This window comes from Aegilops tauschii, chromosome 1 (genome assembly GCF_002575655.3).
Source record: "Aegilops tauschii subsp. strangulata cultivar AL8/78 chromosome 1, Aet v6.0, whole genome shotgun sequence".
In the NCBI taxonomy this organism is placed as follows: domain Eukaryota; kingdom Viridiplantae; phylum Streptophyta; class Magnoliopsida; order Poales; family Poaceae; genus Aegilops; species Aegilops tauschii.
The window spans coordinates 457,304,509-457,327,643 of record NC_053035.3 but is presented as its reverse complement, the minus strand read 5'-3'; the positions used below and the strand labels follow the sequence as shown (position 1 = coordinate 457,327,643).

The 23,135-nt window shown below is 47.2% G+C and overlaps 4 protein-coding genes and 1 non-coding gene across 5 annotated transcripts; 4 read left to right on the top strand and 1 right to left on the bottom strand.

Annotated features, from left to right (window-relative positions):
* Window positions 1–351: 351 nt before the first annotated feature.
* LOC109732748 (uncharacterized) lies at window positions 352–2,446 on the top strand. Its single transcript, XM_020291935.4, has 3 exons — window positions 352–648; window positions 777–991; window positions 1,409–2,446. Exons 1-3 carry the CDS (start codon window positions 375–377, stop codon window positions 2,252–2,254), a joined length of 1,335 nt encoding a protein of 444 aa, XP_020147524.1. The 5' UTR covers window positions 352–374; the 3' UTR covers window positions 2,255–2,446.
* On the bottom strand, window positions 2,396–4,646 carry LOC109732736 (ras-related protein Rab7). The gene is made up of 7 exons (XM_020291918.3): window positions 4,384–4,646; window positions 4,249–4,275; window positions 3,745–3,844; window positions 3,485–3,631; window positions 3,131–3,211; window positions 2,890–3,035; window positions 2,396–2,731 (listed from the first exon to the last, which is right to left on the bottom strand). The coding sequence occupies exons 1-7, from the start codon at window positions 4,440–4,442 to the stop codon at window positions 2,665–2,667; spliced, it is 627 nt and encodes a 208-aa protein (XP_020147507.1). The 5' UTR covers window positions 4,443–4,646; the 3' UTR covers window positions 2,396–2,664.
* Window positions 4,647–6,231: 1,585 nt separating this feature from the next.
* LOC109732737 (probable aldehyde dehydrogenase) lies at window positions 6,232–13,308 on the top strand. Its single transcript, XM_020291919.4, has 15 exons — window positions 6,232–6,468; window positions 6,782–6,861; window positions 7,399–7,502; window positions 7,712–7,779; window positions 8,498–8,555; window positions 8,779–8,892; window positions 9,077–9,160; window positions 9,748–9,966; window positions 10,351–10,482; window positions 10,604–10,693; window positions 10,965–11,054; window positions 11,710–11,919; window positions 12,430–12,540; window positions 12,763–12,842; window positions 12,921–13,308. Exons 1-15 carry the CDS (start codon window positions 6,392–6,394, stop codon window positions 13,057–13,059), a joined length of 1,656 nt encoding a protein of 551 aa, XP_020147508.1. The 5' UTR covers window positions 6,232–6,391; the 3' UTR covers window positions 13,060–13,308.
* Window positions 13,309–19,785: 6,477 nt separating this feature from the next.
* On the top strand, window positions 19,786–19,859 carry TRNAV-AAC (transfer RNA valine (anticodon AAC)). Its single transcript has one exon. It is a non-coding gene; the product is annotated as a tRNA-Val (tRNA).
* Window positions 19,860–20,985: 1,126 nt separating this feature from the next.
* Window positions 20,986–22,743, top strand: LOC109732729 (uncharacterized). The gene is made up of 4 exons (XM_045232375.2): window positions 20,986–21,292; window positions 21,407–21,489; window positions 21,598–21,769; window positions 21,869–22,743. Exons 1-4 carry the CDS (start codon window positions 21,093–21,095, stop codon window positions 22,647–22,649), a joined length of 1,236 nt encoding a protein of 411 aa, XP_045088310.1. The 5' UTR covers window positions 20,986–21,092; the 3' UTR covers window positions 22,650–22,743.
* Window positions 22,744–23,135: the final 392 nt, after the last annotated feature.

Genomic DNA, 23,135 nt, shown 5'->3' with positions numbered 1-23,135 from the left:
CTCTCGTCGCCTTGCGGATCTTGCATCTAGTCAGGACTGCGTCTAGTGATTTTGTTTTGTTCCTCACGTCTAGTCCGCCACTCCTCATGTATTATACGGAGTAGTTCCTTACATCTAGTCAGGATTGCAATTAGGTAGTCAGGGCAGAAAAATCAGACCTAGAGAAGAATTGATTTGGTTTTTTAAAGGAAAAAAAGAGATGCTTCATGGTTGGACTGTATTTCCGTTCTATATATCCGCTGGCTCATGCTTCATGGTTGCCGTCAGTGCTTCATTGTTGAACTACGTTTTGTTGGTATTATATATACATATCTGCTCGCTCCATTTTGTAACCATATACTAATGCTTATGATTCTCGCTCCTTCCTCGGCAGGATGTCGGGCGTGGAAGAGAAGCCGGAGGAGAATCTGCGTTCGAACCTTGCCCTCACAGCTCTTAGCATCGTTCGTAACCACCAGTACTTAAAGGAGCTCGCTATGAAGCAGCTCACGTTCCCCGAACTGGTGTGGAGCACGGACAAGAATGAACTGGCCGCAATGCACAAGGAAAAGGTCGAGGCGCTCACGGTCCACGACCCCAAGAGGCAGGCCCTCGTCGCCGGCCGCTTCTGCAGCTTCCACCTAGCCGGCTTCGACCTCGACGAAAAGTGTGAGCATCTATCTATCTAGACCCTGTATTCACAGCCATCAACTTCTTTCCAGTCTGAAGAAACCTTCATCCTCTTGCACGTTTGTGCTGATTTGTAGTGCGTATCTCTGCTCTTGATTAATTTGCAGCAAGTGTGGAACTTGGGCCCCCTTACGACCCTGCTGTGAGGAAGGGGACGGCTTCAACCATGAATGTCATTTCCTTGAGGGTGGTTAGAGTTGGTCCTGATTACACATACCCGGTTGAGGTTTACGGTAGGGTTATTGCGAGGGATGAGGTTGACTACAAATGTGTCTACCTGTTCGACCGTCAAAGGGAGGATGCCCAGCTCATCAATTCAGAGGTAACATTTTATTTTCCTTAGTTATGTTTGCTCATTTAATTCCATCTATATGTTCATTGAATCCAGATGATGTGGTCCAACAGAAGTGATGTTGACTATACTTTTGAAATCGTTTAGATTTACCCCATGGTTTTCACTTTCAATGTAACTTCATTGAAATTTTGTAAATTTCATTAATTTCGGTAGGTACTTAAATAATTGCCTTTGGTGAAAATGTTTCGGTATACACACAAAATTCGACTATTTTTTTTAATGATTGAATCTTAGTCAAACTTAACTGGGGTCCTTTGGCCAAAAATCAGTGAAATTGTGATTTTTGGCTGTGACTGGAATATTTCTAAAACCGAAATCCAAAGCAATGGTCCAACCTGCAGTCGTGCTTTGATTCTAACTGTTTCTCTAAAACCCTTTGCACAGAAGGATATGTCAGCTCTAACAGGTCCATACCGGCCATTGGCTACTCGTGCTTTCATGTGCTTTGAGCTCGATTTAAAGATCAAGGACAAGGGTGAGCAGGATGCTGAAGTACAGCTCAGCAAAGGCGTAATACCGTACCATCACAACCCGTATCACAAGCGCGTCATCGACCAGCTACCTAGTTTCCAGAGCACGGTAAAATTGGTACTGCAACAAGTGACAGGACCGGTGGCGGCGAGCCTCGAAGTCAGCGTCGTGAGAGAAGGGTCCGATGACCCTATTGTCCACTTCAACGGTAAAATAACTGTTGGGACTACTAGAAATTATAGACATCATATGGTTGTATATGATAGCAGCGTGCCTATTGGGAGATTGGTGAGGGAAGATGGCTCTCTTGTGTTAAGTCGCAATCTAGTAACTGTCCAGGGGCCTATTCAAGACCCCGCGTTCGCGGATGACGAGCAAATGATGCTCTATGTTTGTTTTCTTGATGTGGGTTGTGAGATTGAGGATGAGGATATGATTAGCCTTGAACCAGAGGATGAGGATGATGACGAGATTGAGCCTGACAAAGAGGAAGAGGAAATCGAAGGGGAAGGGGAAGAGGAAGGCAATGAAGAAGATAGCGAAGAAGTGGATGAGGAGGAGGAGGACCCTAAGAATACTGTCACTCTCGAATACCCTACACCTGAGACTGTGTGGGAACACGGTTCCCCCAAACTGAAGGTGAAGGTCGATTGGACTGCCATCTTTGATCCGCCGCTGGAATACTATTTAACAAGATGGTATGCCCTTCCAAAAGGTTTTAAGTCGCCTAATTATCGATTTGGCGGGTTCTTTGAGTGAGAGTGATTTTATGTTTTGTTGGTTTCCTATATGTCTATTCTGTTGCTCCAAACTCTGATGTACTGTTATGGGACGGAGGGAGTAGTTGTTATTTACCAATCGTATATATTCTGACTCCCCCTTCCTGTACCACTGAGAACGGGATTGCAGCTTATTTATATCCAGTCAACTAGAGTGAGTATGCTCTGTTTACAATCAGACCAAGCAGTTGAAGTGCTACATGTTACAACCGACCAAGAATTAGTTCGACAATAATTCCTTGGTTGGAACTGTTTACATTTTATTGCCCAGCTAAGGGAGCACAGCTTGCAACTGTTGATCAGTCACGAACTATCGTATGGTACATTGCATAGTGCGATAAATGTAGCCGAATTGTAGCCTTATACTGAACAGTAATGCCGAGATGCTAGCTAGCATGCGCATCCGCTCATCTGTTCTCCGGTTTTTGGGCCTTGTTCTGCAACTGAATTGAAGTAGCTGGGGACAGAAAAAGAAACATGGTTTAAACACTAGTGAACTGCAGTCCAATCTTGCAGGCTCTGCATACCCTCTAGCCTATAGGCCTCAAGATAACTACTCACTGCATCTGGCAAACATCTTAAGATCGGGCATGGGTTGGAACTGCGTTTACTTACATGTCTTGATCGTGCTCATGCTCCAACGCGAGCTTGGCGATGCACAGGAAAGCGGTGTCGACATTGTAGTCGTCCTTGGCCGAGGTTTCGAAATACGGAATGTCGCCCTTGGAGACGCACCAGTCTTTTGCTTTCTTCTCAGGAACCTGTGCAGAGCACAACAGTACATAAATTGGAACTGCAGAGCACGACAGTGAAGAAATTTGAAATTGCAGAGCGCTAATTCAAGCAACTAACTGACCACTCGTCTGCTTCCAGCGTCCAGATCGACCTTGTTCCCGACCAAAATGAAGGGGAATTGCTTGGGGTCTGATGGGCCGGCCTGAAAGTGAAAACGGCAAAAAATGCTTCGGGCGATTACAATCTGTCGATGCCGTAGACAGCTAACATTGTACTATTGCAGTACACTGTGCATGATCAACGATCCAAAGGACTAAACAACCACTGTTCTTATTTTGGTTTACACTGAGAATTTGAAAGCAGAAGAGACTATTGTAAACATACGCATTATGAATTTCTCATTCGCATCGCGACTAACTGATCGTGTAAACATGAGGTTCTGCTTGTCAGAACGGGCAAAAGACGAGAAAGTTACCTGGTTGATGAACTCGTCGTGCCAGGTGCCGAGCGTGTTGAAGGTTCTTTTGGCATTGACGTCGTAGACTAGCACGCAGCAGTCGGCTCCCCTGTAGAAGGCCACGCCGAGGCTCTGGAACCTCTCCTGCCCTGCTGTATCCCAAATCTACAGCAAAACAGGGCAGGACATAATGTTCGATGATGTTAAGCACCACGTACGACATTTTTTAGTCTTTCAAAATCCAGATGAATGGAGGAGGAGCTACGAGGCCGACCGACCTGCAAGGTGACGAGCCTGTCCTCGATGAGGACCTCCTTGGTGAGGAAGTCGGCGCCGATGGTCGCCTTGTACTGCTGGCTGAACTTCTTGTTCACATACCTGACGGTCCATGTCAAGGGAAATGCAAGCAAAGCACACCTCACATTTGATCGAGCACCTTGCGGGCAGCAGCTATACTACTAAATCCCCACAGGCAAAACCCGATGTTGCCGCCACGACAGTCCGGCGTGGGCAGCACTTTTTTAATGCTTGCTTAATAAAGTGAACGAAGCATGATCCCCAACAGAATCGAGCATTGACTAGAAGTGAAACTGAAGCTAGCAGAGCCAATGAGATTGATGAAAGTCAAACCGGCCGGACTAGCCCTAGATCAGAGCAAGCAGCTCGGAAGCGAAGCACCCCCGCGCAAAGGTGCGCCTTGAACCTACCCAATCTACTGCGTCTACTAGAAAGGAATTCAACAAGCCAAGCACCATCGATGGATGATGCCGCGGGAAGGATACTGGTTCATCAGCGACGTCTTGCCGACCCTGCACGCAAAGCCAAATGATTCCAAGTCAAACAAAGTTAAAAAAGCACGCCCAAACCAAGGCCGGAAGAATGGCCGGCAAGGGAAAAGATATGGCCGGCTGGCTGACCCGCTGTCGCCGAGGACGATGACCTTGAGCAGCGTCCGCCTCCTCGGCGCCATCGCCATGGCCGGGCCGGGCAGCGACGGACGGACGGATGCGCGCGGCGGGCGGGGCTGGTGGGCGATCGGTCTGTCTCTCGCTCTCTTCCTGTCAGCTCCTCCTCCCGCCCCTATCTACTCCACCACCAGTGCAGTTGTGTCACGGGGCGGTGCACGGGGAGCGAGGGAAAAGGCGTTGCGAGTTGGGACACTTCGGAGGGCGATCCATCCGGTCAGAGTATTAGACAAGTGGGGGGGGGGCAGTGACATGAGAAAACAAATGGGTCAGAGAATCCGGCCCGCGGGCCACGACACCGGGCACCGGCACCGACGACGACGTCCGAGGCTTAGCGGGCCGAGATGGAGCCCGGCCCATGCGAGACCCGTTCGTGCGCCTCGACCGACCGTGGATCGCGGCAGCTTTTTTTACGTTATCGCCACGAGGAGCTGACTCAGGCTCGTGCTATCCCCTGTACCCGCAGCCGATGAGGTAGCCTGTCGGTAGCGCGTGGAAAGCTGCAGCTTCCGTGATCCGCTCCCCAACGTGTCACCACCACGTTGGTGTGGCTCGCTCGCAGATCGTACCAACGGGGCCCAAGAAACAGTTAATGCGTCCAATGCGTTTGTTCAGATTGTGATGACGATCTTGCCCTTCTTCGTCCTCTCAATTTCCCCGTACCGTTCTCAAAAAGAAAAAGAAAAAATCCCCGTGCGAACGAGTCCGTACAAAATTTCCCTCGCAAGAAAAAAAAAGAGAGTTCGTGCGAATTTTGTGCCTCTTCCAACTATGAATATGCAACAAACCCAAAAACCAGGTGGGAGGGCGGTGAGACACACATTTTTACCAAATGGATAACGTTAGTTTTCTTTCGAACCATAATGCAAACAAGTTGCATGTAATTTATAAAAAGACAAAGGAAATCAAGGTTTCAAGCTATTCGTAAAAAAATAAAAATCAAGGTTTCAAGCGATCATTTTTCAATGATGATCTAGCCGACAATGAGCATTGTAGCATTTCTTCTAAATTTCCAATCTCCGTGGTTAAAACAAGCTCACACACACAGACACACTCTCTCTTTTCACTAGCGCTTGTCATTCTATTTGCATTTTCCCCTTTCCAGAAATAGGTGGAGCTATTTTATTTTTGGCAGTGTTTTGGGTTCATCATCACCAACAACAACATAGCAATTCGTTGGCGCGACAAATTAGAATGCATGTCGAGTAGGTGTCTTTTTAGGCAAGGATTGACTATTTGTTGTTATGACGACACCATCAATGTTCAAATGACTTGATTGTAGTGTAGAAAGAAATGTGGGGGAAATTATGGCACGGTAAACTATTGCTTTTCCATACCACAACATCGTGCCAAGTTTCATTACTCGAAGAATAAAGAAACGCAAGTCTGTGAAAACTAGTAGGATATGGACAAAGTAGGGTGAACCCGTGGAAAACAATACCGGGGCAACATTTTCGATAGTCAAGAGTTACTCTTGAAAATACAGACAATTTTAATTTCAGGGAAAAAGGATTTTTCGTCCCAAGTTCATGTGCACCAACATGAGTAGTAAGATTAAATAGAACATCTATGAACTAACAACAATCTGAATTTTTCTGCCAACAACATATTCCTATGTTCTACTAACTATAGTACGTGCCAAAAAAAATCAGGTTCTTTTGATTTTTTACAATTTTTGAATTTACAGTTCATCGGGAGCAGGCTCGAGCTCCATTTGAAATATCCGATAATTTTGTGGCATTTTGCAGCTTGGAATCTCATAAACCATATTTAAAACGGCTCCCTACAATCATACGCAAGTACACTCTACTCTTAATTTTCCCTTATATATAAAATCGACCACAGGGGCACAGGCTGCAGTGAGCGAGCCGACGACGTCACTCCATCCAAGTCGAACCACACACCACACTGCCGCCGCGTCCCGTGCTCCCAGGTGAGATCGAGCGCGAGTAGCCAGCCGATGAGCCGCCTCGTTTCCCGGCGGCACCTCGCCGCCGCCGCGGCCCTCCGACGATCCCCCGCCGCGTTCGCTTCCAGGTGACCCGCCTCCGCCTCTCATCCCCGCTCCGTTTTTCTTCTTCTTCTTCTGTTGCGATCCGGCTCCGTCCAAAGCTTATCATCATCTGTGGCGTGCGCGGGGTGAACAGTCCGTGGAAATTTTACGCCGATTTCTTAACACGGGAGCTAGAACCGCCTGCTCCGTGACCGCGATTTCAGGCGCGATCTGGGCTGGTAGCTTCCAGGGTTGTGAGGGGGGCTGCGATTGATTTGCTACGGCTCGATTATGCACTGACCGCGGACCATTTGGTTTGTGTTTGGGCCGTTACTGACAGTTTTGGGCGATGCGCAGGTGGCTGCACACGCCGGCATTTGCGACGGTGTCCCCCGAGGAGATCTCAGGTTCAAGCCCGGCGGAAGTGCAGAATTTTGGTGAGATGGCCGGCATTTGGGGGATCTGCTTGTGTGGGTTGCTTTAAATTGGTCCTGCCTGCTTGCTAGCTTTGGCATGGACACGCTTCAGAGCTGCCTCTGTCCAGCGGGTTACTGATTACTGCTTGTGATGTGTAAGAGCGATGTGTAGGAATAGGGTTATTTTTATGGTGAAGGTGGATATAGGAATAATTTTACTCGAGAAGGAGCTTTCCATCTCGTCCGATTTGTGTTATCAGCATCAGCATCAGACTTCATTCCTGTGAAGTTCCTACTTGGCCAAATGGGCAAGATGTGTTTGGTCATTGTGGTGCTTTGTTTTTTAGGCTCGTGTTCTGATTACTTGATGGCACCTAGTTCTGTACTGTACTACTGTTGAACAAGTATGTTTAAAACTAGGGAACCTGAAATTGAATGGCTAGAACATGGAATCAGTCATTCGGCTTCTTTGTAGTTTCATCTGTGACCATCATGTTCTGTTCCCCACCGAAGTGAAATATGCTATTTCACCACATCCATTGACGAAGTTAAGTTCAGTGCAGGGAAAATGGATAAAGTCTGCTAACTGGAACTGGATAGTCGATCCTTTAAATGGCGAAAAGTTTATCAAAGTTGCCGAGGTTCAGGGGTCTGAAATAAAGGTATTGATGCTTTGGGGTGCTTCTCTTTTGACTTCCATGTTACAGTGCTACGAGTGTAATTTAGTCATATCTATCAACTTCTGTCAACTTTTCTCAGCTTAAAATACAAAGACTGACTTTTCCTTGTTTAAACTTTATACTGGTATTGTCGTGTGTCTATTAGCTCCGAAGTGTGTTCTCAAACAATATGCAATATTTTTGCGGTGCAGCCATTTGTGGAGAGTTTATCTAAATGCCCAAAGCATGGACTTCACAACCCACTTAGAGCTCCAGAGAGGTATGTGTTGTTCTCCTGTACCATGGATTTAAGTCGGTTAACGTATTTCATAGCAATACTGTTTTTTGGCTGCCTGATGTTTGTGACCTCATGTTTCAAAATTAACATAACTAGTTAGTTTCCTGTTGGAGAAATTTTATTTGACTGGTCCACTTATCCGATTATCAACCTTTTAATCTATATAAACGAAATCACAATTTACAAAGGTTTTCCTCACCATTTAGTATTTGGTCACTGAAGTTTTTACCCTACAAACCTATGTACACATGTTAATTACGGCATTATAATTTATGCACATTCGTCGCCTGACAGCACCTCCTAAAAAGCATTCTGTAGCTACTTTATACTCCCCCTGACAACATTATTGCCAGTAAGCCGTGGCTACTTTATTCTCTTCACTTCTCTGTCTCTGTGATGCATTTTGCCATTATTTTTACCGTAAATGCTTTTAGCAACTATTTGAAAGTATGAATTACAAAAGTTATACACATTACTTTCATGTCACATATCTAAATATTTTGTAAAATACTAATGATCAGATATCAAAAGGTTCAACAATGCTTCCAGCAGTAGCATGTTTTTGTGACTTGAAAGTGTAGTCAGCAAACATGGTATATGAACAAACCCATATGCCCTGTATAAACTTGTGCTGATAATAGTAGTGTCTGGCACTATCAGCACTTGTACCTTGCTGAATTTTGGAACCTCCAATATGCAGGTATCTCATGTATGGAGATATATCTACAAAAGCTGCACACATGCTTGGTCAACCTGAGGTATGCCATCTTGAAACAAAAATGATGTGACTTTCTTCTACTCAGATCTTCTTTTAAACGACTCTACACGTGCATGGACCATTTTGCCATGTGATGCACATTTATTAATGCAAATAGGGGCATCCCCTCCAGACTTTGCGATCCCTTCATAGAGGAGAGAAGAATGATAGCACCTTTTTTCTCATCTAATTCTCCACTCATCATTGTCACCGGTGATTGACAGGTCTTAGATTTCTTTGCTAAGCTTGTTCAAAGGGTTTCCCCGAAGAGCTATCAACAAGCTCTTTTGGAAGTTCAAGTTTCTCAAAAATTCTTGGAGAATTTCTGTGGAGATCAGGTACGTGAATCTACAGATAATTTCCTTCATTTCCCTGTTCAGTTGTTCACAAATGATGGTACAATTTTATATGAATGCGTGCATGTTTAGCAAGGAGCTGTTAGTATGCCCCGGTCTGCAGATTGAAATGAACACCCAATAATAATACTTTCTACTTTAATCTTCTCTCTGGCTGATATAACAGGTGCGCTTTCTGGCTCGGTCATTTGCTGTCCCTGGAAATCATGTTGGACAAATGAGTAATGGCTATCGTTGGCCATTTGGCCCAGTAAGTACTCGAAACTTCTTTGGTAAACAAAATGCTGTATTTGAGATTTGTTGCTCCTTTTGGTCCTTCCACTGCATATCAGCACTTCTAAAGAATTGTTACGGTCTAATTGGATTCCTGGTACTCGATTTACAAGCTATTGGGCACAGGAATTCAACTCTGTGCAAAAGTGAGCTGTATCTGATACACTAGGCAAAATAATTGCTTAACATGGCCTGCTAGTGTTTTTTTTCCCCTTAACATATTATTTGTTGAACACTGCCATGGTGAAGCTGCTAGACAAAGATCAGGTTCCATCCTTAATCTAATTATTTGGTAATAATAGAGTTAGACCCATTGGAACTACAAAGGAACTTTCATGTGGATGTAAAGACATTTGGCTTGATGAACTTTGAATTTTTCATGAACTCTTTAGCGTGTCTTACATTCTTTTGAGAGTGAAATGAAGTACACTTTGATGGTTTAATTTCTTTTTAGTTGCTTCAAATGGTTATTCCAGTAACTGAATGTTAAGCTTTTGATGCACCATGAGTTTTTTTTTATTACCTGTGACATGTTAGGTCTAATATAATTTTAACTTTGGGCAGGTTGCAATAATCACACCATTCAATTTCCCATTGGAGATTCCCTTGCTGCAACTGATGGGTGCACTTTATATGGGAAATAAACCAGTCCTCAAAGTTGACAGCAAAGTTAGCATTGTGATGGAACAAATGATCAGGTTGCTTCACGAGTGTGGGTTACCTGCAGAGGACGTGGACTTCATAAATTCTGATGGTATCACAATGAACAAGCTGCTGTTGGAGGTTTGACTTCTATTTTATGACTTCGGGAGAATGTTTCCTGTAGCTTTGGAAAGGAATTTGTGCTATAGTAAGATGATATAACTAGTTAATCAATCTGTGACAAGCCAATTCTATGTTTGGACATATACATGTAGATTCTTTTTCACATGTTAGTGATAAGCAGCAGTGTGTGTTTCCACCATTCTTTCAGTTTACTGAATGTGGTACGACATGTTCAAGGGTTCAACAACAGAGATTGTTTGGAATTCAAAACATAACAATATGCGTCCACTAGCTTTTCTATTCTGATCCAGAACTAGCTATTGACCAAGTGGGCTAGCACTACTGTCTTATATGCAGCACATATTTCATGGTTGGATTTATTCTTCACATGATCTTTTGTAGGCAAATCCAAAAATGACCCTCTTCACTGGGAGCTCACGTGTGGCAGAGAAATTGGCTGCTGATTTGCAAGGCCGGATCAAGTTGGAAGATGCTGGTTTTGATTGGAAAATTCTTGGTCCAGATGTTCAAGAGGTCTGATGTCACTTCTGTTCTATCCTTAACATCAATATATTCATAATAACATTGTATATTCATAAGTCAGTATCGTGTATTTACCAAGCTGACTTGCTTTTGTGATATGATGCTCAAACAGGTCGATTATATTTCATGGGTTTGTGACCAGGATGCTTACGCTTGCAGTGGTCAGAAGTGCTCTGCTCAGTCTATGCTATTCATGCACAAGGTAAAGATGAATGATATCACCAGTGCACAATTTTCCTTCCTAGGTTTATAAGTGACTTATGAGCCCAGTTGATGATATCCTTATGACCACTGGTTTGAGTCCAGCTATCCCTTGTCATACTGATTTTTGTTATTTTAAGATAATAAGTATGCTCCAGAGGAAGTAAAAAAGGGAATGACTTTTTATGAACTTTGGGAGCTTATTACATCCTTGTGCTTCTCTGTCAACATATGCAGCTACAGTGTGTTTAATAGTTTTCCTTCAATTGCAGAATTGGTCATCTAGTGGGCTACTTGAGAAAATGAAGAAACTTTCTGAGAGGAGGAAGCTTGAAGATTTGACTATTGGTCCAGTCCTTACTGTGGGTGACATCTGTACTCACATTCTATTCTTTAGTAACTTTATTTTCATGGTGTTTGCTTTGGCAGGGTTTAGCTGTTAAAAGCTAAAACCATGCAATAAATCAGAACCAATTAATAATAATTGTTTCCCAATTTGGTTGCTGTGATAGTCCAAGCATCAAGTATTGTATAAACCAGAGAACTGAACTTGCGTAAGAAAATTAAAGAAAACTGAAGGAACTTGTCCTTGCACATTACAATGCATAAGAGAGAGAACACATAGTCATTTAACACCATTTAAAAAAAACTGTTGGTATGGTTGCACAACTGGATGAACAGTATATGCAGTTTCTAGTACTCCCTCCGTCCGGAAATACTTGTCGGAGGAATGGATGTATCTAGACGTATTTTAGTTCTAGGTACATCCATTTTTATCCATTTATCTGATAAGTATTTCCGGACGAAGGGAGTAGGAATGAAGTGCTCACTAAGTCAATCTATTGACCCACCTCACTTCATCAATGAATGACTCATTTCTAACTTAATTGGTTGCGCGCTTGGTATACATGTCATTGTGCTACTTTTCGAGCAAATATACTTGCGTAACTATACAGTATTAAGCGGTTTCAAGTTTCACCATAGAATTAATTTTATCATAATTATCTGCTTATGCAGGTTACAACAGCAACCATGATAGAGCACATGAACAACCTTCTCAAAATACCAGGATCAAAGGTTCTGTTTGGTGGTGAACCTTTGGGGAATCACTCCATCCCAGAAATATATGGTGCCATCAAGCCTACTGCTGTATTTGTCCCACTAGTGGAGATTCTTAAAAGCGATAACTTTGAGCTTGTGACAAAGGAGATATTTGGTCCTTTCCAGGTAATACATTCAGACACCGTCCTTTTGACATGGTAAAATACAGCATTTTGATGGTAACTGGTTTCCAATGATGTTAGTGTTACTGACGTCCAGCTCAAATGAAAAAAAAAAGTGTTACTGACCTCCTTAATAAGCGTGTGTATCAGATGGCCCCATGTTTATGGCCTTATTATGGAGTAGCTGAATAATAAGTTTCTTGGTTATAGAATGTAATATTTATCTTCTCTTGATGCTTAGGTCCATCTTATATTTCGAATTTGTGTATAGCAAAAGAAAACTTAGTTTTACCCACCCTTACTGAATTTGCTTCATTCGAAGGTACTCCCTCTGTACCAAAATGTAATACGTTTTTTGGTTTTGCATAGTGCATAAAAAACGTCTTAAATTTTGTAACAGAGGGAGTAGCTAGGTCTTGTATCCTAGAATACAAATATTAAGTTGGTTTGAAGTTGTATTTCTTTGATAGTTTTCTTAAGTAATATACTTACCTATTGTGAGTGCATAATTCAGGTGGTTACAGAATACTCTGAAGATCAGCTTGAATTGGTATTAGAAGCCTGTGAAAGGATGAATGCGCATCTGACAGCTGCAGTAGTTTCAAACGACAAGTTATTCCTGCAGGCGAGTTTGTTCATCTCTTTTCAGTGTTGAAATTTATATCCATTTGACTGCTTTATTATCCTGGAAAGTCTTAATTTTTTGCACCAAGACAGCAGATAAAGTTGTGGTTTCTCAAGTCATCTTCTAGCATAATTTACACTATTACCCTCATGTCTCTTGTACATCGGTAACTGAACATTCCTCAGCTTGGTAATGATTCGCTCTTATCATCTCGGTTTTCAGGAAGTACTGGGGAGATCGGTTAACGGGACAACGTATGCTGGAATTCGAGCAAGGACCACTGGCGCTCCGCAGAACCATTGGTGAGCTAAAGTCCCGTTGCCAATACCAGTGATCATCGGCAAATGTTGTTGAATCATCTAACATTTTTCGTAATTCAGGTTTGGTCCTGCGGGCGACCCAAGAGGCGCAGGGATCGGCACTCCAGAAGCCATCAAACTCGTCTGGTCGTGCCACAGGGAGATCATATATGACATTGGCCCCTTGCCCAAGAAGTGGGCACTTCCTGCGGCTACATGATATGCCTAGGCTAGGACAACTAGCTAGAAGAACACGACTGGCGATGGAGAGAAAGCAACACGGACAGAATTAGCTGGTTGAGAACTGACAGTGTGTTGTGTTGAATAATGGAAGCCTCGTGTAGGCAAATTGGGAGAGTCTGGACCCCAAGGAACACAATAAAGGTCGTAATTATGAATGGAGTACTACGATGGTTGTCAATGGAGCTTTAGATGTTATTCTACTATAAAAGAATTAAATTATGCAACATCTACTATGGTTCGTCATCTCCCAGGTCAGCTGGTCCGTCATGCTTGAGAAGCAGGCAAGGTGTTTGTCATAATGCCCAAGAGAGAGGTGGGAGAGAAGAAAAAAGAGAGGGTCAACGAAGTCAACGTGCCCGGCATTTTGTTTGCCAGGTCAGCACTGACGTGTGGGCCTGACCAGTGAAAACGGGCTTAAAATTATGCAATATATAATCAGTGTTTTTTCTGCTAACCCAAAACCAGTAGGTTTTACCGGCAAAAATAAAGGGTTGGTTTTTTAAACTCTAACGCCAATTGTGGTGTGTTTTTTTTTGCTATTTGTTCCCCTCAGAGCTCCAGATCAGGAGAATCCGAAGCTCGTTCATCTAGAACTCGCCTTCTACCATCATAGTAGCAAAGTGAGAAAGGAGAGAAACGACTAGCTAGATCTGGACAACTACCAAGCATATTGACAGAGCTCGTGCCACATCCACCACCAACAATCGACTTCCATTGTGGAAGACAGTAGGAGGATGAAAAGGTCGACCATTGCTCGCCTTCTCCGGTGAGGAGCTCCCTAGTTGCGATGAAAAGGTCGGCCACCGCTTGCCTTCTCTGGTGAGGAGCTCCCTAGTTGCACGAGGCCAGACAGCAGCAACCACAAGCCTATTGAAACCTACTCCCTCCGTCCCATAATATAAGAGCGTTTTTGACACTAGTATAGTGTTAAAAACACTCTTATATTATGGGACGGAGGGAGTACTATATACAAGAGCAACCTGAGCTCCCTCCCATCATCGCTCTGGACGGCAGTATCATCGAAGGAGGAGAGGAGAGCAGGGGAAAACATTTGCGACTCTCACCGGGAGAGGGGGACAGAGAAACACGAAGAAGAAAATGTTAGCCCCTACGGATTATTTGGTTTGCAATATTCTAAAAACATAAACATAGTAAGGCGTGAGAATATGGTAGGAATGCATGCCTGAAATAGATGATTGGAAACCCCATAAACCCCATAAATAGATATTTGAAACCACATAAATAGATGATTGAAATATGCTTTGGTTCACAGGGGCAAGAAAAACAAGAATCCCAATAAACGCGTCATATCAAAGTCAAATCACATGAAAAATATATAATCGGTATGTTATTGTACCGCTAAGGATTTAAATCTCGTTATTCGCCCATGGGAATTTGAAAAGGGAGTGGATTGTATTATTCCAACCTTTTTCCTTTGAAATTAAGATCAAAGGAAATTTTTCTCCATTTTCTCTTAGCCTCATTCCTTTGAACCAAACAATAGCGTCATCGTAGGAAATTTTCCTATTTCTATGTTTTCCCCCACTTCTTCTTTGAGCCAAAGCACCCCTTATACCTATATATGTGTGCTTAATGCTACTTCTAAACCTCCAACTAAATGGACAAAAATAGGAGACTGTGCCGAAAGCATCATTGACTAGGAAGGGGATACAATATGTGGCTGTCTTTCATGCTCCTCAAGAAAAGTCTCCTTCCTCCTCCCGCCGGCACCGTCGACGATCCGCCCCGCCTTCGATGGCATTTGGGCCGTGGAGGTGCGGAGGATCACAGGCCCCCACTGGCGTGAGGGGCCCTGTTCTCATTTTGTTAGGTTCAACGTCGTGGTCGCGACTGTGTGGCGGTGGTGATGTCCTTCAGTAGGAATAATGTCTCCCACATTCGATCCCCATCCCATGATCGGAGGAAATGTGGAGGTGTGTCTTCGTCGGATCTCGCGGGTTTCGATTGGTGTTGGTCTTCGGCGGATCTATTTGAATCCAATTTTCGTCCGTCTTCGTTCGTGTGGTTACAGGTTTGGTGTTTTCGATCTACAACTCTCTTCATCGACGATGGTTACTGCTCTGGTGCGCTGGTCCTTTGAGGTGTTAGTATGACGATTTTTCGACTGCCTACTACAATAAGGTTTGTCCGACTCGAATGAGCAAGGGGCGATGATGGGCTTGGAGGCATCGAATCATACACTGGGCCGCCATCGCCCTTTTACGCCCTGGGCCATGTTGCTATGCAATAGCACAAGTCCGACCCGAACTGCGAACGAAAAGCCCACCCGAAGTGTATTATATATACGCAGGTCAGAATTATAAGGCAGGTGCTGAACCAATTGGATCATGGCGCTCCGATTAGTTTTGGCACGTGCTCTCCTCCAGCCATCGGCGTGGGCACCCGCTCCCGCCGCCGCGGCGGCGATCGCGGTCGTGCTTTCGCGCCGCCTCTTCAGCAACAGCACCGGCCGCGGCCGCGGCGCACACGTCGACAAGCGCATCGAGAGGACCAAGGAGGAGCTGCTCAAGTTCTACAAGGGGAAGAACCCCGCGCCCGCGGCGGAGGAAGTGGCGGCCGACCTCACCGGCGTGCTCCGGCGGTTCGAGGCCGCCAAGTCGACGCCGGGCCAGGAGCAGCACGGGTCGAAAACGTTCGCTGAAGATTCTTTCATCGGGGATGCGTTCGTCGGGGAGCCGTTCGCCGGAGAGCACTTCGACACGGAGCCCTACGAGGCGGACGGGTCCGTCGACGGGTACTCCTTCTCGGGGGGCACGTACGAGGGGGACTCCCACTCGGGAGACATATACACGCCTTGGGTGGGCCGGGAGACCCGTCGCGGCGGGGACTGACATGGCCGGCGCCGATCGTCCGGCGATGTAAGGTTGATTGTTCTTTGCGAGGTTGGTAGCGTCATAATCCGAGCGTGAATCCATCATATGAGGGGAACATCGATCTGTTCATGTAGCTTCAGTTTGTATTACTGAGTTATATGACCATGATTTTTGATTTTGTTATATAACTTCCATTATTAACGACTTTGTTAACATATGTGGTGGTGATTGTTTTCTGTTACATATTTGTTTCCTTTTTAATTGTTTCTGGTGCCAACAGGGTTGATGCATCATCCGATGAACTTGTTATTGCCTTTTTGTAACACAAACACTCATCCCATATCCAGAAAGAAGCACAGGGGGAGAAACTGAGGCTTCTCAGAGCTCAGGGCATTTCGGCCGTCGGATCGAGTTTTTGATGCGTTTTCGGCGGTCGGATCTCACGCTCGGAAGATTCTGGTGTTGGGTAACGTTGCAGAAATTCAAAATTTTCTACGCATCACCAAGATCAATCTATGGAGTAATCTAGCAACGAGGGGAAGGGGAGTGCATCTACATACCCTTGTAGATCGCGAGCGGAAGCGTTCAAGAGAACGGGGTTGATGGAGTCGTACTCGTCGTGATCCAAATCACCGATGATCCTAGCGCCGAACGGACGGCACCTCCGCGTTCAACACACGTACGGAGCAGCGACGTCTCCTCCTTCTTGATCCAGCAAGGGGGGAGGAGAGGTTGATGGAGATCCAGCAGCACGACGGCGTGGTGGTGGAAGTAGTGGGATCCCGGCAGGGCTTCACCAAGCGCAAGCGGGGAGGAAGAGGTGTCACGGGAGGGAGAGGGAGGCGCCAGGGCTTAGGTATTGCTGCCCTCCCTTCCCCCCACTATATATAGGGCCAAGGGAGAGGGGGAGGGGGGGGGGCGCAGCCTTGGCCCTTCCTCCAAGGAAGGGTGCGGCCACGGAGAAGTCCTTCCCCCCAAGGCACCTCGGAGGTGCCTTCCCCCTTTAGGACTCTCCCTTTTCCTTATCTCTTGGCGCATGGGCCTCTTGGGGCTGGTGCCCTTGGCCCATATAGGCCAAGGCGCACCCCCTACAGCCCATGTGGCCCCCGGGGCTGGTGGACCCCCGGACCCCTTTCGGCACTCCCGGTACAATACCGATAAAGTGCGAAACTTTTCCGGCGACCAAAATAAGACTTCCCATATATAAATCTTTACCTCCGGACCATTCCGGAACTCCTCGTGACGTCCGGGATCTCATCCGGGACTCCGAACAACTTTCGGGTTACCACATACTAATATCTCTATAACCCTAGCGTCACCGAACCTTAAGTGTGTAGACCCTACGGGTTCGGGAGACATGCAGACATGACCGAGACGACTCTCCGGTCAATAACCAACAGCGGGATCTGGATACCCATGTTGGCTCCCACATGCTCCTCGATGATCTCATCGGATGAACCACGATGTCGAGGATTCAATCAATCCCGTACCCAATTCCCTTTGTCAATTGGTATGGTACTTGCCCGAGATTCGATCGTCGGTATCCCGATACCTTGTTCAATCTCGTTACCGGCAAGTCTCTTTACTCGTTCCGTAACTCACATCATCCCGTGATCAACTCCTTGGTCACATTGTGCACATTATGATGATGTCCTACCGAGTGGGCCCAGAGATACCTCTCCGTTTACACGGAGTGACAAATCCCAGTCTCGATTCGTGCCAACCCAACAGACACTTTCGGAGATACCTGTAGTGCACCTTTATAGCCACCTAGTTACGTTGTGACGTTTGGTACACCCAAAGCATTCCTACGGTATCCGGGAGTTGCACAATCTCATGGTCTAAGGAAATGATACTTGACATTAGAAAAGCTCTGAGCAAACGAACTACACGATCTTGTGCTAGGCTTAGGATTGGGTCTTGTCCATCACATCATTCTCCTAATGATGTGATCCCGTTATCAACGACATCCAATGTCCATGGTCAGGAAACCATAACCATCTATTGATCAACGAGCTAGTCTCCTAGAGGCTTACTAGGGACATGGTGTTGTCTATGTATCCACACATGTATCTGAGTTTCCTATCAATACAATTCTAGCATGGATAATAAACGATTATCATGAACAAGGAAATATAATAATAACCTATTTATTATTGCCTCTAGGGCATATTTCCAACATCTGGCCATCAGATGAAACCACACTACTGCTACAATGAATAGTGTGAACCATGCGGTGGCTTCTTCTGCGATTTCGATGCCCCGCCGATGGCATTATAGGGATTTCACCTTATGCTATATAACCCTAATACCATTGGGTTTCTTCCCAGCAAGACCCCATGCTCGTGAAAGCCGCCGCCGCCGCTGGATGAACTCACACACACACCCGATCCCTCTTGCCGCCGCTGCCATCCCCCGCCTCTGCCCCTGTCGTGACCTTATCTCCTCCAACGCCTCCTCCCCGTCGGCTCCCTCTCGCCGCCCCGCCACTCCTCCCTCCCCCCCCATCATCAGGAAGGGCCCATACTGCTGGCCTACTGCTCGCGTCATTGCTCCTCGATGAGATTCACTGGGAGGAGTGCGCTGTCGCCATCCCGCGGTCTTCCACCTCCCCGATCCTTTGCTCGTGTTCTGATAACCAGTACAATATGTCGTCGTCTCCAGATAGTCCACTCTCCCTGACAGAAACATAGGTTTCACTAATGTCCTTCGAAGTTGTCATCCTCACCTCTAGCCTTTGAGTCCTGCTTTTCCTCCCAAAATCCCTAAAGAAAAACTATACAAGATTAGATCCATAAAAGGCAAAATTATCTTGGAGATCATGAAGAGCCACATGAGTCGTCAACCACAAGAAGTGGAGACAGGAAACAATTGAACACGTGTTATCGAAGTGCTGCTTTATAAGAGCACAAAGACATGAAACTAGACCATTATTGTGATTTTATTTCTCCAGGTTGCTTGCAACATGTGCCACGTGGTAGACCATTGTGATTTCTAATAAGCAGTGTGCCCCGCCCTGTTTTTTTTCTTTTGCAAGAACCCTCCCTGGGTTGTTGATTGTCCTACTTGAAACTTTGATAATTCTGGTATCAATTGTGTGTGCAAGGGGGAGGGGGTGTTAATCCTAGTGGAGAGTCCATGTTCCCCTGAAAATTCATGTGGTTGTTTCCTACTAGCAGGGCCTTTACTTGTGACAAACTGGTGAAGAGTAGGTCACTGGATGACCTTACTTAACCCTTCCGTGCAGAAAAGGAATATATTCAACTTCTTTTTTTGATTGAGTAGTACCATCGCATTTTTTTTGTTTCTATTTTCTGAATGATTCGATTAACCAACCTCTCAATCGATGGACACATTGCTTGATCGATGGCGGCTTGGAGAAAAAACTCGAACTCATAACGCCTTTTGTGCTGGTGGGCTATGGAATATTTGGAACTTACATAATGAATTCTTCTTTCATGGGCGAATATGGGGCAACATAAGATGTCTTTTTGCAGAGGTGGATGCTCTACTGCAACAATGGAAAGTGCTGCAAAGCGATCCACAATCAGCACTACTGCTACAATGATTGCGCCTCTTGGATTATCAGCATGGAGAAATTCTCTAAAAAAAGAATCTAAAGTGCCCAACTCTCCTGATGGTGAGCTCCTGTGTAATTGAGATGGGAAGCGCTACATTTGTTTTGTATGTCCCTCAGGTTGTGTGTTCTCTTGCCCTATGGCAGGGCCCTTGTGCAAAGAAAATTTCGTCTCCTGCCATGTCAGCTAGTCCACTGTCCCTTGTTTTCTTTTTCGTGCATTTATCATCTTCCATGTGAAATGCATAGCACGTAACCTCCATATAGTTATTAGAGGAATCTAGCACTCAACGGTTTCGTAGTGTAGTTGGTTATCACGTCAGTCTAACACACTGAAGGTCTCCGGTTCGAACCCGGGCGAAGCCAATCTCCTTTTGTTCTTCTGAATTTTGACCGACCAACCTCTCGCTCTGTTTGTTCAGCTAGTCCAGGGGACGGAGCACAGAAAAAAAGGAGGACAAAAACAAAGTTCAGATTTGCTCGTATCATCTGCAAATCAGATGCATGCGACGACCCAAGTTGCCACTGAGCATTTTCATCACCACTTTGTACCCCGGTTGTTGTGGTGATGGAGGCTCGAACTCTCGAGCTCAGGAGCACGCACCTACGCGCTTGCCAACTGCGCCACAACCATGTTTGTTGTTTGATCAAGCATACTAACCAAAAAGTCTTATTCGAGATGTCCTACTCCTGCCAAAACATCATCGCAAACCATGTGTTTCCACTAATGCGTACAGTAGTACTGAAGATTTTGCTGCAGTTCATTGCGGTCAGCTGACTCCCAATGGCATCGAAGCCGCTCTGATGGACTGGACGGTGTGTGGCACGACACGGACGCACTCGTACGGCGCGGGCAACCCGAGAGCGCCGGTCCCTGTCACCGTCAATGCGTCGGCGCCACGGCCGCGACGAACACCCCAAGCCCTCGCAGTCGCAGGGCTGGTTGTTGAGAAGCCGAGAGTTTCCACCAGAAAGAAAACGAGGGATCGTCACTTTCGCAGGTGAAGCGCACGAGACATGTCACCTACTCCGCAAGCAGAGCACGAGACAAGGGCGGCGCACGGGTTTCTCAGCTGGCCTGCCGCTATTTCGTCCTCGTACTCTCGTCCCCAGCACGCTTTGGTCCGGGCTCGTGCGAACGCGACGCTCTGCTCCTCCGAGCCCTCCCTAGTTCGCCACGCAGACATATGCTCTCCGCTCCGGTCACGTACTGTATAATATAACAAGGAAACACACGCAGCCGTCGCCAAGAAACTCGGCCGAGTTCCGCCACCGGACAGAGGATCCGTGGCTGCATGCGCTTAAAATCGATGTTCCCGAACAAAACCCGCATAGTAAAGACAGACGCGGGAGCCACGGAACCATCAATCGCCTTGTCTGCTTCTCCTCCCTAGCTGCCGCTCCGGACAAGATCTGTCGCCAGCATATAAGCGCCCCCGCGCGCGGACACCTGCACGCAGCAGCTCGTCTCCTCACCTGGCTCCTCTCACACAAGCGCAACTGCAACATTGCCGCACGTCCTCGGCCTACGTTCGTTGGGTTTCCTTGGTTCGATCGATCACATTCACATCTGTTGGAGAGAGGGAAGAAGAGGTGGGTATGGACAGCATCCTGATGGTCAAGAGCGAGATCGAGAGCTACGCGGGGCAGCCCGCGGTGGTCGGCGGGGGCGGCGGCGAGGTCGTGGTCAGGAGGAGGAGGAGGGAGCCGACGCTCGGGCCGGTCGGCGGCGGCATCGGCAAGGCGTCCCTGCCCGGCGTCGCCGTCAAGAGGAGCTCCAGGTTCCGGGGAGTCAGCAGGTAAAGTGTGCTTACTTATGTTCAAAGATGAGCTCGCCGTGTTCATCAAAATTGCATATGTCCCGATGCCTTGGTGTGAAGGTAACCAATTCTTCCATGGATGTGTGGATGCAGGCATCGGTGGACGGGCCGCTACGAGGCGCACCTGTGGGACAAGAACTCGTGGAACCCCACGCAGAGGAAGAAGGGCAAGCAGGGTACGTACAATACTCTGCTTTGTTGCCATGCCACGATAGAAATGTACACGCATCAGCTGATTAACGCTGGAAAGTAGTAGTGACACAGAAGTGTTTGATCTGCAACAGTGTATCTTGGAGCATACGACGAGGAGGAGGCAGCGGCGAGGGCCTACGACCTGGCTGCTCTCAAGTACTGGGGCGCCACCACCTACACCAATTTCCCGGTCATGGACTACGACAAGGAGCTCAAGATCATGGAGACGCTCACCAAGGAGGAGTACCTCGCGTCGCTAAGGAGGTGGCACATGTTAACTCCAAACCCCTAGCACATGCATGTCTCCAATCTCCTCTTACGTGCACCTAGCTAACTCTGAAATTTCCAACCTGATTCCTCCAGGAAGAGCAGCGGCTTCTCCAGAGGCGTGTCCAAGTACCGCGGCGTCGCCAGGCACCACCAGAACGGACGATGGGAGGCGAGGATCGGGCGCGTCTTCGGGAACAAGTACCTCTACCTCGGCACCTACGGCACGCAGGAGGAGGCGGCGCGCGCCTACGACATCGCGGCCATCGAGTACAAGGGCGTCAACGCCGTCACCAACTTCGACCTCAGGTCCTACATCACGTGGCTCAAGCCCCCCGTCGCCGGCCCGGCCGTGCTCGCCGACCACCTCCTCGCCGGCATGCACACGCAGCTCCCTCCCAGCCCCGTGGAGCACGAGCGCTTCCTCCCGGCCGAGGCCCACCTCATGCTCCCTCCCACGACGGCGGCGGCCCCGGGCAGCCCTTTCATCCTCGACCACAGCGCGGCGGCGCTCGGTGGCGGCCTGAGGAGGAGGAGCTCGTCGTCGTCCTCGTCCACGGCGCTCAGCCTGCTTCTCAAGTCGACCATGTTCAAGCAGCTGGTGGAGAGGAACGACCCGGATTCGCCGCAGGGGACGGGAGGGTGCGCGGATCGCGTCGGGGAGCTGCCGGCGGGGGAAGGGTCGTACGAGTACCGCGACTTCTTCCATGGGGTTTCTTCGGACGTGTGCGGCCTCTTCTCGTCGCCAAGCAACGCTTGCGGCAACAATGCCGGGTTTCAGGGGGCCGCCGTGGCGTCGTGCTACGGTAGCGGTGAGAGGATGGCACCGACGACGACGCCCTGGGATGGGTTTGGGGACATCGCGGCGCTACAATAGTTGTTGATCACTGAGTAGTGTTGAGGGGCATGATGAACTGTATCTTATGTAAATTATGTTTTTATCTGAATTTATGTAAATAACAAGCTGATCAGGGTTTGATTTCACAAGCCAATCTTCATAGGCTAGATCCATTTACCACATCTATAATAACTATGATCAATTGGTCCCACAACATATCTCTTTCCTCCTCTACAGGAAAAGCTCTTCGCCACTCGCCGCCGCCGCCGGTCCACCCCATCTCCGACGGCCTCTAGGCCATGGAGGTGCGGAGGATCTTGGCCCCCCGCCGAGAGGAGGGATTCTGTTCTCTTCTTGTTAGGTTCAATGTCTTGGTTGAGGCTGTGTAGCGGCGGCAATGTGCCTTAGTAGGAATAATGTCTCCCACGTTCTATCCCCGTCCTGATGGTGAGTCTAGCATCGTCGGAGGGCGTGTGGAGGTGTGTCTCTGTCGGATCTCGCGGGATTCAGTCGGTGCTAGTCTTC

Bases quoted from the DNA above. Each gene is read 5' to 3' on its own strand.
- LOC109732748 (XM_020291935.4), top strand. From the start codon at position 375: ATGTCGGGCGTGGAAGAGAAGCCGGAGGAGAATCTGCGTTCGAACCTT. The intron at 649-776 runs GTGAGCATCTAT...ATTAATTTGCAG, and splicing joins CTTCGACCTCGACGAAAAGT to CAAGTGTGGAACTTGGGCCC. The intron at 992-1,408 runs GTAACATTTTAT...CCCTTTGCACAG, and splicing joins CCCAGCTCATCAATTCAGAG to AAGGATATGTCAGCTCTAAC.
- LOC109732736 (XM_020291918.3), bottom strand. From the start codon at position 4,442: ATGGCGATGGCGCCGAGGAGGCGGACGCTGCTCAAGGTCATCGTCCTC. The intron at 4,276-4,383 runs GTCAGCCAGCCG...CTTTGCGTGCAG, and splicing joins ATCGTCCTCGGCGACAGCGG to GGTCGGCAAGACGTCGCTGA. The intron at 3,632-3,744 runs GTCGGTCGGCCT...GTTTTGCTGTAG, and splicing joins ACAGGCTCGTCACCTTGCAG to ATTTGGGATACAGCAGGGCA.
- LOC109732737 (XM_020291919.4), top strand. From the start codon at position 6,392: ATGAGCCGCCTCGTTTCCCGGCGGCACCTCGCCGCCGCCGCGGCCCTC. The intron at 6,469-6,781 runs GTGACCCGCCTC...GGCGATGCGCAG, and splicing joins CCCGCCGCGTTCGCTTCCAG to GTGGCTGCACACGCCGGCAT. The intron at 10,694-10,964 runs GTAAAGATGAAT...CTTCAATTGCAG, and splicing joins CTATGCTATTCATGCACAAG to AATTGGTCATCTAGTGGGCT.
- LOC109732729 (XM_045232375.2), top strand. From the start codon at position 21,093: ATGGACAGCATCCTGATGGTCAAGAGCGAGATCGAGAGCTACGCGGGG. The intron at 21,293-21,406 runs GTAAAGTGTGCT...GTGTGGATGCAG, and splicing joins AGGTTCCGGGGAGTCAGCAG to GCATCGGTGGACGGGCCGCT. The intron at 21,770-21,868 runs GTGGCACATGTT...TGATTCCTCCAG, and splicing joins TACCTCGCGTCGCTAAGGAG to GAAGAGCAGCGGCTTCTCCA.